Genomic DNA, 16,152 nt, shown 5'->3' with positions numbered 1-16,152 from the left:
CAAGGAAAGTTGTGTCATAGAAAGACCAAGACAGAAGTTAAGAGTAAAGCTGTGTATACAGCTCAGATTTCCAAACATTAACTTCAGTGCTCTCCCATACTGTGCTTATGAACACCATTCAAGCCAGATGCCATTATATAAAGTGTGTATGTAAAAGTTCAGTACCTAGGAAGCCGAGGAAGACCTTTCACTAAAGAGCAGACTCAACAGAAAACGGTCCCTAACATTAGCAACTAAATGCTGTCTCCCATCACCTCAGCATCTCAACAAATAAGTGCCTCGAAGCCACGGGGCCTAAAATCTCCGTTGCCAGTGACAGCACTGTCTACTAAAACTGCAGATGGCCTTTTGGCTTTTGATATCCTTAAATCTAGACTCTGTTAAGAAGGCTATTACATATGTAGAAATAAATGACAGCATTTTGATGTGCCTAAAGCCTAAAACCACTGAAAACAAGAACAAGTTCCATTCACTGTGAAGACACACTGACCTTGTAGCTTCTTGCTGCTCTATAAAGCCCTGCAATTTAAACAAAAGCCCACTTTAGAGATTACTTTAAACAAGGTAACTTTGGTCATCTCTAATACCTAAATTCCCTTCCAAACTGAACAATCAAACCGAGATGAGTTGAATCCAAGTCCTCTTACGAATAGCCAATACTTGACTGGAGGCGTAGCCCACTTGGTTAACTGCTTCCCTAACTCAAAGCTTGGATTTGATCCTGAGCACCACAGAAACGGAGCGTAGTGACACAAGCCTGCAATCCCAGCACTGGAGGTAGAGATACTCAGAAGTTCAAGATCTTCCTCAGCTATACAGCAAGTTCAAGGCTAGCCTGAGCTACATGAGGCCTTGTCAAGAGAAAAGGAGTGTGGTTCCAGGCATAGTATTACATGCCTTTGATCCCATCACTCAGGAATCAGAGGAAGGAAGATCTCTGAGAGTTGGGGGCCAGCCTGGGACTACACAACAAACAGGGACTACACACAAACAAAACAATCCTGACTCCAAAACAGTCAGGATTACACAAGAGAGAGAGAGGAGGAGAAAAGGAGAGGTTGAAAGGGAAGAAGGGACAGATTCTAAATCAGATGCTCAAATGTCACCTGAGTTATGAAAGGAACAAAGCTAAGCCAATAACTATGGTCTTCACAACTAACTGCCTTAAACATGCAGTTCATTAAATAGCAAACCCAGCAACAGCATGTACTTTAGGATTTTGGGGGGGGTTTTTTGTTTTTGTGTTTTGTGTTTTTTGTTTTTTGTGGTTTTTGTTTTTTGTTTTTGTTAAGACAGGGTCTCACTATATAGCACTGGCTGATCTGGCTGACCTGGCTAACCCAGCATTCACTATGTAGAGCAGAATGGCCCCAAACTCAGAGGTCAATCTGCCTCTATTCCCCAAGCACTGGGGTTCAAGGCAAACCTCGCCATACCCTGCCCAGACTGTGACTTTTTGGCAATCAATCAAAGACACTGAGAACTTTTCTGAAGACAAGCTGTCAGGTGAGAGGGAACAGCTTTGGAAGCAAACAGAGAGAACAGGAAGAAGGGGGAGTAGAGAAATTGCTTCCAGAAGTACTGTGGCTTAAACTAGTAGGTACACATTGGCAAATGATGGTTTGTAGCTTTCTCAACTTGTCAGAGGACTCTCCTCTTAGAAACAGTTGCAGTATCACACTCACCATCAACTATCCAATCAACATCCAATTTTCACCAATTTATTTTATAAAGATGTATTTCTGCTTGTTGAAATCAGAACCCAAGTCTCCCTGAGTGCTTGGAGAGTGTTAAATCTCTCTAATGTACAAGCCACCTAACTTGGCCCTTCTTCCTTCTGCAACTGATACTCTGTAAAATAGGGTCATCCTATAGGATTTTTATAGCCTGCATATTTTAACATTTTACTTTAAAATAAAAGTATCAAGTTAAAAAACAGACCACCTCAGACCTACAACATTATTTCACCTATGTCCTGTGCCACCAAAACCACCCAAGTTCTCACAATGAAGTCCTTGCTATTCCTGGATACACATTTGTCTACAAATACTGCCAGGGAAAGTGCCCCATTCCAACAGAGCAGGAAGAATCATGGATCCAGAAGACACCAGAAGGTCTCATGTCAACTGTCATATCCATTTACCTGATGGAATGAGGCAGGAACCAATTACAATGAGCTTTGCAAGGTCTCAGACCCACTTCTCCAAGAGGACACGAAGTGTTGGTCAGAAGAACTAGTGAGATCCCTTCATTAATATACCGGACCCTCTCCTATTTAGGCACTGAGCAGTTATCTCCTTACCTCTATTCTTCCTAACCAACAAGAACTCTGCGCTTCAACAAACTCATCCTTCTCCAGCCCCTCACCTGAGACGTACGGCACACCACTCACCTCCAACTGCTGCCTGAGGCATTCCCTCTCTAAGCATCAGCTGGACCTTCTGTGGCTCCCCAGAGCCTTCTCCAGTGACTCTATGCCTGACTCCTGTTGTCCCCAATTAGTATTCCATATGTAGCCTAAACCTCCAGCCACCTTGATGGCTATTTTGATGTCACATTTACCCTACCAACATTTGATGAGGGTCTTCCATGCACAAGGCATACATCACATTAATCCTACAACTAGACTCTGAGTACCAATGTAAAGGTCTCTTGTGATAGTGGCCCCTGTTTCAGGGGCCATAAGGACGGAAACACATATAGCCTGGGGTCAAGCCATCCAACTGTGACTCCCAGATTCATAAGTCCCAAGTAAATTCCTTAATCTCTGGGATTCTCACGAGGACCTGCTATTGGGATTAAATCATATAAAGTGTTCCTTCTCATTTCCAGTCTTCTGTACAGTCCTAACTAATTCATTGTACCTGCTCTTTTTTGTGTGTGTAACCCCATTACTTTGTAAGTTAATTTTTTTAAAGATTTATTTATTTATTTATTATATGTAAGTACACTGGAGCTATCTTCAGACACTTCAGAAGAGAGCGTCAGATATCGTTATGGATGGTTGTGGATGGTTGTGAGCCACCATGTGGTTGCTGGGATTTGAACTCAGGACCTTTGGAAGAGCAGTCAGTGCTCTTAACCACTGAGCCATCTCTCCAGTCCCCATTGTACCTGCTCTTATCCATTATTATACTTTGAAGAAAGCATTGAATGGCCTTAGCTTGCACTGTATCTCTGGTCCACTGTATGGGACCAGAGAGAGGCTTTTGAGTGGGGAGAATTGCCTAACCTAAGTTCTACCATCCTGATTGCTCTTTTATGAGCAGAGAGCAGTGACCAAGGTCAGATGGGATGGGGCCAGAGGAAGACAGCTACAGGTGATGGCTACGAAGATGACGCAAACAAAAAGCAGACGCAGATGTTAAATGCTACTATTATACAATGCATACTAAAATATCCCAAGACTTAAAACTTTAAAGGAATGAATGTGGATTTAAAGGAATATGGAAAATCATCTTTTCCTTCCCAGGTTCGAGCTTAGGAACCCATCTCGCTCTTTCCTGGGCTGCAGGTATCAGCAACTTTGGTCCACTATTTCAGTTACTGGGTGGCTGGCCCCAAGAGAGCTGAATTTCTGCCGGGCATCCCATCTTTACAGCATAATGTCTGTTGCTTTCCAGTGTTTCTCGTCACCTTCCCTGTATCAGATCCCAACACCAGTCTCCTCTCCCTGACAAGGACCCATCTCTTCAGAAGCACCTAGTCATTAAGATGTCTGTCATCACCCTTCTAGTTGTACCCAATTCCCATCCAACAGTAAGACTCACCAGGCCCAGCTGCAACTACGATATCTAAGAAAAGGGATTCTACCTGGGAGAACCATGGGAGTCACCCAAACAGCACCTATGAGAACCGCCAAGCTGGCCCAGCTCACAAGAGACCCAGGGTCTGGGAAGAATGCTTCTCTTACCTGAAGGCAATTCAAGAGAATTCTCTAAGAGTAGCCTCGAGGGTCTGTGTCTCCCCATCAGGCTCCTGGAGGTCCCAGAAGACCTTCTTGGGGAAAGCACTCACGCCCCTTCAGTAAGTCTCAAAAGTGTATTTATCAGGCTTGAGAAAGGTTAAAGCCAGTTCCTGACAAGGGAGAGCCGGAGACGGGATTAGCAAGAAAATGCCAGGGACAGCTTGATGCCAGTAACTACTAGAGACCCACAATAAGTGGACTCTAAGAATTTATTTTCAATCTTATGCCATCTTTTTAAATCAATCAAAGAAAAACTAAAGCAATTTAATCCTGAAACTTTCAGAGACAAGTTAGAACTGCTACTAAGTTTCCATGTCAGGACAACAGCACCAGTGTCTCTGCAGATCTAATTATTTTTATGAAGAGCTCTAGAAACTTCCTTGGAGCAAAATGGTCTTCCAGTATTGAAGATGCCTAGAGAGTTACAGAAGGATGGTCAAGGCTTACTGGGTAATGGAGACAGATCCAGTGATTTTCTAGTTCAAAGGGAGAGGCAAGTGAAAGAAGTTTGTTTTGTTGTTGTTTTGTTTTGTTTTGTTTTGTTTTGAGACAGGTATGTAACTTCATGTAACTCAGGCTAGCCTTGAACTCACTATGGAGCCAAGAATAAACCGTCCTGCCTCCACCTCTTGAGTACTTGGATTACAGACACATGCACCATGTCCAGCTAGAAAGTATCTTTTAAATTATGACGATCACAATTTGAAGGTAGACTCGAGTCATTCATTTCAATCTTACAGATTACCAGCTCTTTACAAACATGAACACTGATCAGAAAAACTATCTGCTCTCAACCTCTGAAATCCAGAGACAAGATATTATACTAATAAGAGAAACAGCCTATAAAACAGACAATCTTAGATTATCTATAAAACAAAGCAGGGGAAGAATATAATAATCAGTTTCTAAATCACTGATATTTAATTAACAAACCTCTTCAGGAACCTGTAACCATTTAACCCTGTTGCCTGGATAACCAAATTACAGGTCATGTGCAAATACACACATCACAGCCACATGCACAGGAGACACTATAAAGCAAACCCCATTGTAAGAACTGAGGCACAGAAGAACAGGGCAGAGATCAGGACTGCCAAGACATCCAGCCCACATCTTCATTTGACAAAGAGGAACCTAGAACCCACAGATAAATCTGACCTCCAAGTGTTGTCTGACACACAATGTACACAATTCCTCTTAAATCCACAACAACACAGATTAGGTCATCACACCCTCCCTGATCTTTGACAATAAGACTCAGAATGCCTCTGTCAGATGCCTTTGCAACTCACCATCACCTGCTCTGAGCCAATGTGTGAAGTAAAGCCATGATCTAACCCTGGGATTACACATGGTAAACAGACTCCAATGTAGACCTAATTCGAATGAGCCAAACCAGTTCGGTGTCACTGTCAAAACTCAGGTGAGCAAGCAGAAGCAAGAGGAGTCTACATGTGATTGTGATTAGAGATGTATCTGGACGGTCCCTTTCCAGCCAACATTTCATATCACCCTCATTGTTCTCAAAGGGCCCTAGGTTAGACAAAAGTGACATCACCAAAGTCTATGTAGCTCCCAATCATCAATGAACATTTTAAAATATTTGAGCGCATGATGAGGTCATAAAGGAAAATAGGAGAAAACACTGAACCAGTCACCAGGAGTTTTCATATACAAAGAGACTTTCGAAAAATATTAAGTATCAATAAGTCTTAAAAGAGCTATAGCACCACTACTGTAAAAGATTCTTTTCAACTACGTTTTATTCATTTCTTGAGGGAGGGGAGATGCACGTGAGTCACAAAGTATATGTGGAGGTCAGAAGACAACTTGCAGGAGTCGGTTCTCTCCTTCTACCATGTGGATCCCAGGGATTGAACGCAGGTCTTCAAGCTTGCTACCAAGTGTCTTATCCAAGAGGCAATCCTTCCTGCCCTATTGCCTATTGTTTAAGATATTAGCTTCAGTATGGAATTTTCTTTGGAGGTTTGAAAAGAAAGTGCTATATCATGTTTTTATTGTTTTATTGGGGGGAGGGCGTGTGTATGTGCACCGAGAAGAACAAGTGGAGAGCAGAGGATAGCTCTAGAGAGTTGGTTCGCTCCATTGTCTTTTTATGGGTTCCTGGGATCTAACTCAAAGCATCAGCCTTATGCAACAAGAGGCTTTACCTGGGCCATTTCACTGCCTCTCTGAGTGTCTTATCTGAAAGAACTTTGAAAAGCACAGCATTATCAGATGTCTGGGTTTCAGAGATTCATGCAGGGCTGGCTAGATGGCTTAGTGGTAAAATGTGCTTGCCACCAAACCTAATGATTAAGTCTGATCCTCTAAACCCCATGGCAGAAGGAAAGACTAGATCCCCAGAGTTCCCTGACCTCCTCATATGCAGAACACAACTCACAAACTCACACACACATACTCACACATGAAGAAACAAATAACTTAAACGTAAAATTAAAATTTCTTAATTTAATTTTTAATTACAAATTCTTAAACATAAAAAGAAAAAATTATACTAAATATAAATTTTTAAAGCAATTTAACATTACATTCTAAATGTGTGTTGACAAATTGTATTTATCTTTCTGAAATATAAACCTTTTTAAAGATGTCCCGGTCATGTGTCTAGTATAAGAACTGCGTCTTTTCAAGTTGATGTTTACTCTCTATTTAGAATAACGGAAGTGAAAGCTAAAGTGTTCTTTTAAAAGAGGAGGCTCCATCTATTTAGGGCTGGACTTTCATTTATCCTGAAGCAGATAGCGATGTATTTAAGAGAGGCATAACTTTGCTTAGAAAAGTCCTTGGTATGGCAAACTGGTATCAGCATAATTCAAGATACTGACGGTATCACACAGGACGTGTAACGTCTGCACCCGGGTAAGCAGAAGCTTTAAAGGAGTCATATCAAATGCCACCCGGAGTTAGCTCCACTCTTAAAACTCTTCTTCATTTGCTTGCCTGGCTTTTTGGTTTCCTAAGGCAGCCCAACACGGAAGATGATTATAGGTTCCCATGCTATGCAAAAATAAATAAATAAATAATAGTGAAAAGAGTCACCATGCTACCAACACATCATTCGCTGGGTGCAGAGGTTAAGGAGACAAGGCAGGTAAAGGCCAGCAGGTACAGAGGCCACGTGCAGGTCCTCACTCTGACTGGGTGGGTCTGACCCCATGTGCGGGGTGTAGTCAATGCTATCTTGCCAGAGTTTTCCCATACCTAAGAGGAGAGACATGAGCTCTATACCTGTTGCTGCCTTTTCAACTATGAAAAGTATAGTCTTGTGAGCGAGCCCCACCCGTGCAATCAGAAGGCCCCGGGAGGACACTGTGCTCAACTGCTCTCTGGGTGTGTGACCTGTGCAGGTCATTAGCCTCCCTCCTCCTGCTTTCTCAGCTATAAAGTAGGAGTGACCACCTCCCTGCTAGTGTGACTATGAGGATTAAGGGAGGTGATTCACTGCGAGGACCTAGCACACAAGAAGAGCAACATCACTGTAAGCCACCATGATGCACAGGGCCAGGAAATACCAGCCATCGAGTACGCTCCCAAATCCATGCCATGGGTTGATATGTCTAAGCAGAACAGAATCTCCAAGTTAGATTCGTCCTTTTCTTTCTTCCCTTCTGCAGCGTATGCCACTGTTGGTTTGCAATCCAGCACGCAGAGCATAGCTGAAAATACAGGGCAGCTTGATTGTTTAAAAATAAATAAATAAAACAAAAAACCATGTCCAATGGCCTCACACCGTGGCCAGAAATCCTGCTTTCAGATCGTGGGGATTTCTATTATCTGGCCACTGCCACAGCTGCCAGACAGTGCCTTTGGCAAGGACGTGGGTGACTAGAGTGTGAGCTAGCGCTTGGCGAAGAGATACTAAACCATAAGGCCTCCAGGCAGGGAGCTCCGAGAGGGCCAACTGCCAAAGCTGTTTGTCTACCAGACTCTTCGAGAGAAACGGAGCAGTTCTGCTGTCGTTAGCAAATCCACATCAGAAGTCCACCATTCAAATGGTAGACAAGGACCCCGCAAACCTGGATCTGTAACTTTGAAAAGGTAAGAGCCAGACTAATATGGCAGTACACTAAGAATCTCTACAGTGCTTTGCCTCTATTCATAATGAACGCACCCAAAAAACTCAACAGAAAAGTTCAACTCTAAAGTCCAATTGCAAAAGGCTGCACGACTATTTATTATAAGCTGAACACGTTGTGTTTGCATGTGATGAAACCTTCTTCAGCCTTATGATCATCTCAGTTCTCCCAAGACGTCAACAAATGTCTTAATGTCCACCTATGAGGAAACGGTTATCTTACTATATTAATTACATAGGTAAATAACAATGTTGCAGAGGGTAACCAACCAACTCCTCCAGTTGCTAGGAATTGTCACGGCTTTGCCATCACATGCCAGGAAACCCCTCAGTCCTGCGCAAACAAAAATGGTCCCTGAAATACTTCCAGAAAGAAAAACAGGATAACAAGAGGACAGACAGACAAATGCAGAAGTACTAAGTGTCAGGCTTTGTTCCTTTTCACAGTAGAAGACTAAAAAACCGCAGCAGCCTCTCCCTTCCCCCTTACTTTTTAATCTTCCCCAAACAAGTTAGAAAAAACCATAACCCTTCTCTTGCTGGACTCCGAGGAGGTCGCTGCAGAACTGTCAAAGTGATGACCACACCCAGCCTTTAGTGTCAGTAGGACAGAAAATGTCATTGATGATAACCTCTCACTTCAACTACATCCAAGTTATCAGCAGCCGTGGAATGTGTCCTCAAACCAAAAATCAAAGAGCTGTAGCCAAAAATCAAGATTCGCTTTACAATCAGGACATTGAACAGACCAGAGATGCTGGGATGGTTACAGCGTCCCTGGGGAGAGAGCAGGCTGCCCCACCTCCAACTGGAGCAGAGATTCCATGCAGGTGGCTCCCCCCACAGAGATGGGGCAAGCTCTTCTAGGAGGAGTTTAATCCACAGGTTGTTAGCATCAGTAGCTGAGCTTAAGAGCCAACTTCTAAGAAGTAAGATTCGAACAAAAAGTGAGACTATATAAGGCAAGGAGAACATACTTCCTGGACCTAAAGAAACACAGAAACCATCTTTGCTCACCACTGCACCCCACCCCACCCTACCACCGCCACACCCCATCTTCCTCTGGCTTTGTCCCAAAATAGACTAGTAGTTTTTAGGTGTTCCTGGGTCACAGAACTCCTTGGCTCTTTCTATATGACAGGAGATGGAGTCAAATGAAGGTTTTACCTCTTTCTCCCCTATGGCAAGTGGAGTTTACTGAGGAAACAAAGAGGGTGTATTTAGAAAGATTTCCAAAGACAAACATCTTTGAAAGCCTTGCTCTGAGAAGCCAGAGAATGGCTTCCTGTGCTGCGGAGCCCAGGGGTACACTCTTCACCAGGGCTGGGGTACCTTAGGAAAAAGCTCCTTCTCACCCTACCTCAACACATCTGCCGAAAGGAAGGAGAGATATAGCTCAGGGCCTCCGGAGCAGCCTGAGAGGATCTTGAGGAAGACTTTCTTGCTTTCCCTAGTCAGCTGTTTTACTTAGAAAATAAGGAATGCAGGATAAATGATTAGCATCTTTCTAAGTAAAATCTACACAGAATTCTTTCATATGTGTAACATAACAATGCCTACTACAGAGAGCCACGTTGTACTCTGAAGACTTAGGAATTAACAAAGTAGGGGAATGTGTACCATCCACGTTCAAAGGACTCTGGACACAATACAACGTAAGACTTAAAATCAGCAGATGTCTAACAGTTGGCAAAAATTGGGAACAAAGGGTAGAGAAAATCCTAATATCAATTTACAAGCACTTTAAATGTTCAGTAGCCAACGAGGAGGGGCAGGTTCACACAATTAACAGCTGCTCTCCCTGCTAAATTTAACAGAGTTTTTAACTCAGTGACTTCTGAACCAAGGCGGGGAGAGAAAGAAAGGGGGCTGTAAATACTTAAGGAAAGCAAGCTGAAGTAGATTTAATCTAAAGGGGCAAAGCAAAGCATTGTGGCTCACTCCTGCAAAGGCTGCATTTAAGTTGCAGAACATTCTGGCTGAATTCTAACTAGCAAGACACCAGATGCATCCGATTAAGAAGTTTGAGGTGTTTAATAGAGGGGACTGGCCTATTTGACACCATGTATCAAAGTCAAGATCGTCTCTCTGCTATCAGGCCCCCAAATCAATGTTCATTTCAATGAGGATGAATAAACTGAGACATTTCTCCCCCTTTTTCATGTAAAGAACTGTGAAGAGGTTTTGTTTTTCACTCAATTTAGTTGGGCTTTCGTGGGTGTCATTATCCAGACATGTAGCAAAGACTGTCAATCGGATTCAATAAATAATCCCATTGCTTCTAGCAGAACTCCAGGGCTGCCTGGTGTGATGTCTCAACCAGAAAAGCAACAAAGATGATGGGCACTGAGCGCCTGCGAGCTCAGCCAGGGACCTGAATCCATCTCCTACTCAGAGACCTGGGCCGAGAGCTCGCATCTCTCAGCACCCCCAATCCTACACCCCACACCCAGCCCCTGGACAACTAAAGAGGAAGTCGGGGTGTCCTTTCCAACCGATGAAGACAGCCTATTGCACCGGAGCGGGGATATGGGCCAGCCCCTTGCCTGACGCGGGAGGGTCGGGGCAGCGGGGCTGCGATCCTCTCTCCCGCCATCCACCTTCCTCCTCCTGACCCCGCGGGCAGCCTTCCCCCTAGTACCCCCAGGCTAACTGCTCCTGAGTGCACGATGCAGCCCGAGGTTCCCCTCTCCCGGTGCGGCTGCGATTCGCGTTCCCCGCGCCCGGCAGCCACTCCCGCATCCCGCCGACCCTCTCTGGCCGCGAACGCGCACTTGCGACGGCCCAGGGCGGAGACTGCGCGGGAGCCGAGCCCGGCGGCAGGCCGTGCACGCTCAAAGGCTGCGCGTAAACAGCCCGGGGCGCGCTCCACTCGCTCGGCGCCCGCCGCGCCCCCTTCTCCGCGCCCCGCGCCCCTACCTGGTCGCAGAGTTTGAGCACTGCCATTCTTCCGTTCCCGCGCGCGCGCACATACAGCTCTCCGCTCCGCAGATGTCAACGCCGGGAGCCCGGGGAAACGAAAGGAACGGCCCGGGAAAACGCCAGGAGCCGGGCTCGCGAAGGTGACAGCCCCGCCACCGCTCGGCCGCCGCCGCCTGCCTCCCAGAGCCCAGCCCCGGCTCGCGGGAGTCGCAGCCCGGCCCGCCCGCCTTTATACAGGAAGTGCCGGCCGCTGCCAGCCGGGCCGCCACTGACATCACCGCGCGCTGCCTCGCGCCGCCCGGGCCGACGCTGCCTCCTGCCGCCCGCGGCGGCTCTTCGCAGCCCGCGGCCCCGCGCCCTCCCTCACCTGCACCCCACTCCGACCGGGGCCAGCCGAAAGGGGAGGGGGGGCTGACGCCGACCCTCCCCAGCGATCCCACCCACGCGCACGCCACCGATGGGCAATCCCTCATAGACACACCCCAGGGGTCCAAAAAGCTTGCCACTCACAGGCCACCAACTTTCACCCTGCAGACTGCGTCACACCCCCTTTCCCTAAATCTCTTCCCTAATCAGATTGCTCCAACACTCCGAATTTCTGCCACCTGGGCGCAGCACTGACAATCTCTTTGTTTAATATAAGGAGGCCATGGACCCCTGGGGAGTCCAGGGTTTCTCTAACGCATAGCCTTGGAAGGAACCGGAACTGGGACCCTCCAGTCACCGACTAGTTAAACCACACACTACCCTAACTTGGTAGCCTAGGCTTGGGGCTGGAGGTGGAACTGAGAAGGAAAAAAAAAGCACCAAATTCCTGGATTAGATAAGTCCTAGCTGATTTATTCCTACAAGAGTGTAAGTTGCACGCTTCCCACTCCCACCCTACACACACAGAAGACAGCTGTCCAACAGATTGAGCTTCTAATACAGTGGTAGCAATCCGTAGTAAGTGTTGATATTTCTGCGATCTGGAAAAGCACTTATAAATTCAGGCAGTGGCTGGGCATGGAGAAAAATGGGGCATACGCAGATAGGAAACTCTGCTGCCTAGTTTTTTACCTCTACTTGACAAAGGCTACAGTCATTTGAGAAGAAGGAACTTCGGTTTAAAAAAAAAAAAATGCTCCCACCAGATTGACCTGTGGGCAAGCTGGTGGAGGCATTAAGAAATTAATTAAGAAAAATTAATGATGAATGTGGGCAGGCTCAGCTCTCTGCGAGTTGTGTCACCCTGGGTGGGGGTAGGTAATCTTGGGTGTATAATGAAGCTGACTGAGCCAGCCATGAGCACCAAGCCAGTAAGTAGCACTTCTCCCTGGCAAGGGCTTCAGTTCCTGCTTCCAGGTTCCTGCCTTGAGTTACTGCCCTGGCTTCAGTGATGAACTGTGATGTGGCTGAGGAAGCAGAAACAAACTCTTCTTCCTCAAGTCATTTTTAGTCACTTTTTTTTTTGTCATAATAGAACCCCTAAGTAAGGCAGGTGCCTACACTCAAAGGGCACTCATGGAAACCAAATAGCCATTGCTGAGTGATATAATTCCAAACTGAAATAAAGGATCACAAGAAGGAGTACTTAGGAAGGAAAAGACCAGACTAGACCGGTGCCTGAGGGTAGGCTACCTGAAAGAGGGGGACACCTGAGACCTAGGGAAGAAAGTTAATCAAGGAAATGAGAGAAAACCCACACTTGGGAAGCCGCTGGTGCTCCTAGCAGGACTTTCAAGACTGTCAAACAGCAAATCAGAACCACAAAGTGTCTGGTTAAACCAGTTATAGATTCTTCTTCCCCACCGGCAGTGCCTCAACAAAGATCTCGTAGAAGGGAGCTACAGCAATTGTGTAGCACCCGTGCCTTTCTCCTTCTCCCACTCTGGCTGGTGAAGCAGCTAAATCCCAAAGCTACTCCTACCTAACCTAGACCCTGTGATTCCACTCGTGCAGAAAAGGGGGACGGAGGAAGCACCGCCCAGGGTCTCTGTGGCCACCAATGAGAAGCAGCACACACACTCCAAAGTCAGCACTCCTGAGACCCTTCTCGGTTGTTTGCTACTTGTATGAAGCACCTCTTCATGCTGCTGTTCATCCATTTACTAATATCTTACATAGATTTGTAAGTAAATGGGACAGGGAATCCCCTAGCTAAATATTTCTAAAGAGAGGTAAAATATTGTGTACATTGACAGATTCACTCATCACAGATATGCATATGCATGAGTTCTCGAGTCAGAGACAGTCCCCCCTACCCACCTGCCTCCTCTCTTTCTTAGATAGTCATGCTATAATGTTGGCAATCTGGCCTTGAACTCTCTACCCTCCTATTTCTACATCCCAAATGTGAGCTGCTACAGCAGGCTGTCATTGAAAGGGAGGTGATCATAACCCTAGGAGACATTTTCTCTCATAGAAATAGTAAGTAGTGCTTTAACATTGACTTCACTTTCCTGAATTGAAATTCAAACAGAACATTATCTACTTACACAAATTTATTTTAAAATTCAATATCCTGCCCTAATTAGTTAAGAAATGAAAAAGAAATGGACCGGTATATTTGCTGAATATTTCAACAACTAAATGATACATACACCGGAACACTACTAGAAGACAGAGCAGTAACATGATGGATACATTGTGGAGACATTGTGGATACATTGTGGCTCCGAGCACAATGTGTAGTACAATCCAAATGTGTAGCATCAGCAACTCAAATGCGAAGATCCAAGAGCCCACAATCTCAGTACTGTAAACTAGGTCAGGAGTTCAAGGTCATCCTCAGCTATCAAGTTTAAAGCCAGCCTGACCCTGTTTCAAACCCAAAACACCAAAAACAGCCATGAGATGACTCACTAGGTAGAAACATTTGCCCTACAAGCCTGAAAACTACCAGTTTGATTCCCTGAACCCACAAAACAAGCCAGAAGTAATGCAAAGTAGTCCAAGGATATCCCTGGCAAGTGGGCTGGAGACAGGAAACTAGGCTAGCCCGGAACACACAGCACAGAAACAACAGATCCTACCTCAGGAAAGAAGGTAGAAAGAAAGAACCAAAGTTGTCCTTCAACTTCTTCACGTGTCCTTTGCATCCATGTGTATACAAACACGGCTATGCTGTAGCCATAGGTGAGAGGTTGTGAAATTTGAACAGGCCAAGGGCCTAATAAAAAGAAAAAAATAGGCTAAAATAATTAACTTGAGTGCCTTTCCAGAAAATCAGGACTTACATGTTAATGCATCTTTATATGTATATGTATATATATATACATATATATATATATATATACATATATATATATATATATATATATGTATATATATATATATCTTCACATTATAAATCTGTAAAATACATTAGGGCAACAGAAGAAAAACTCTGTAGTATATGGATACAGGCCCACAGGCTTCCACTAAACTAGCTCCCTGATTCCTGCTGTACTAAGACTCTGGGGTCAATACCCAGATGACATTGGCATGAACACACAAACACATGACCATGGGCAGCAGAGACAAAGCACCCACTTAAAATGTTTAATATTTGGCAGGATATCAAGCCTAAAAACTAAATATGTGTGAGAACTTTGCAATGTACCTGAATTTTATAGCAGGCAAACCGTTGGGACTGCCACCTGAAATCCGGCTGTAGCATCACAGGTTTGTAAGATTCCAAGGACCCTCCTGGTCCACCAATTACATTGAGGCTTATGGCAATAGTAATCCATGAGCTTATACACAGGTATAAATCACTGAAGACCTATAATATAGTTATATATGTCATATGTAACTGAGGATGCATACTCAATCAGTAACAGAATCCCAAGGCTTCTTTAGTGAAGGCTATCATGGTAGGATGTGATAAGTTATTTCTCTGCCAGTGAAATGAGCCAACTCAAGCCAGATTAGAGTATATATTGTAACCACTTATTGTAACCACTCTCGGGTGAGTTCAGTGGTCCCAATGAATGAGGCCAGGGAAGTCTCCATGGGAAGGGAGACAGAAGTGGGGGGGAGAAAAAGAGAAAGTACCCTTGCAGAGAAAGAAGGGAAGGGAAGAGAAACCAAATGTCTGGATTTCGTAGGAAAAGCATCTGGGGGAGGGGAAGCCCAGGCCCTGGGCTGGAAAGTTCAGGGCAGAGGACAGGGTATGCCTGGTAGGCACTAAGGGATGCTGGGAGAACCTGGAGGCCAGGTCTACTCTGGTATGTTATTAAATTATCATATTAAATCATATTAAATCATATTAAATATGCACCTCAGCTGTTTGTTCTGGGTCTGAATCCCAAGAGGATGGACTGACCAGAAGCCCTTTGCAACTATTGATAGACTAGAAGACTCGGGGTAGTACTGAGTCATACGGAATGCGGACATTAGCACCAGAATGCGGACATCAGCACCACCATAGAACAACATAGAGGAGTTGGCGTGGAGGAGGGGGGCGTGGCGGTAGAACAGAACATGCCCCATTAACTAACCCATTTTGGTCCGGGCAGCTGGCAGAAGGGCTTGTGAGTTTAACTACAAATCGTTGTTAACTCAAGTAAGAGTTGCGCCAGTTGCAACCAGTGCTGTAACTATACTTCAACAAAAGGACACAGAATGAGACACCCGGCATGCATCTACCAAGAGAGCAAATGTTTTTAAAACTATTCCGGTTTATATGGACTGAGCCTATGAGTTCACCTCTTCAGTCTTGTTTATGTAATATAAGCTCTACTTGATCACCATGTTAGAGACACCTCAGATGATTAGACAGAGAACAGAACAGAACAGAAAGTATGTGAGATACTTTAACAAGACACATGTGTGCCAGAGTGTGGGCTGCACAGCTCCGGAGTTAGCCATTTTACTGACGTTTCTGGTGGTCCAGAGATCTGGATGTGATCAAGATGTCCCCCGAGAAGTAAAAGATAAATTGCCATCCTTTCCACCACTACCCTGTGTCAGTTTGAGTGGCCCTCAGGGCTCCACGTGTTAAAATTTGATCCCCACTCAGAAGGTGGAAACTTGATCTACCTGTGGTATTGCAAGGGAAGGGTTCTGCAGTTGTCTGGAGTCAAATAAACCTATTAGGCTGGGGCCTTATGGTTGAAGTATTGCTGGCCATATAAGAAAGGGAGTTCTCTCTCTCCCTTCCTCCCTGTCTTCCTCCCTCCCTCCCACACACACATGTTCC

The 16,152-nt window shown here is 45.2% G+C and overlaps 1 protein-coding gene across 2 annotated transcripts in view; it reads right to left on the bottom strand.

The window, feature by feature from the left end:
• Ankrd44 (ankyrin repeat domain 44) overlaps nucleotides 1-11,235 on the bottom strand; it is a 299,425-nt gene extending 288,190 nt beyond the window's left edge. The window contains exon 1 of one of the 2 annotated variants that reach the window (XM_052193557.1): nucleotides 10,986-11,235. In XM_052193557.1, the coding sequence (XP_052049517.1) occupies nucleotides 10,986-11,012 (27 nt within the window). In that variant the 5' untranslated portion in view covers nucleotides 11,013-11,235. The remainder of the gene's footprint in view (nucleotides 1-10,985) is intronic. The other variant, XM_052193558.1, reaches the window with a different exon arrangement.
• Between the last annotated feature and the right edge of the window lie 4,917 nt (nucleotides 11,236-16,152).

This window comes from Apodemus sylvaticus, chromosome 9 (assembly GCF_947179515.1).
Source record: "Apodemus sylvaticus chromosome 9, mApoSyl1.1, whole genome shotgun sequence".
Taxonomy (NCBI): domain Eukaryota; kingdom Metazoa; phylum Chordata; class Mammalia; order Rodentia; family Muridae; genus Apodemus; species Apodemus sylvaticus.
Note: the sequence above shows the minus strand (reverse complement) of the source record. Positions and strands in the feature narration are given on the sequence as shown.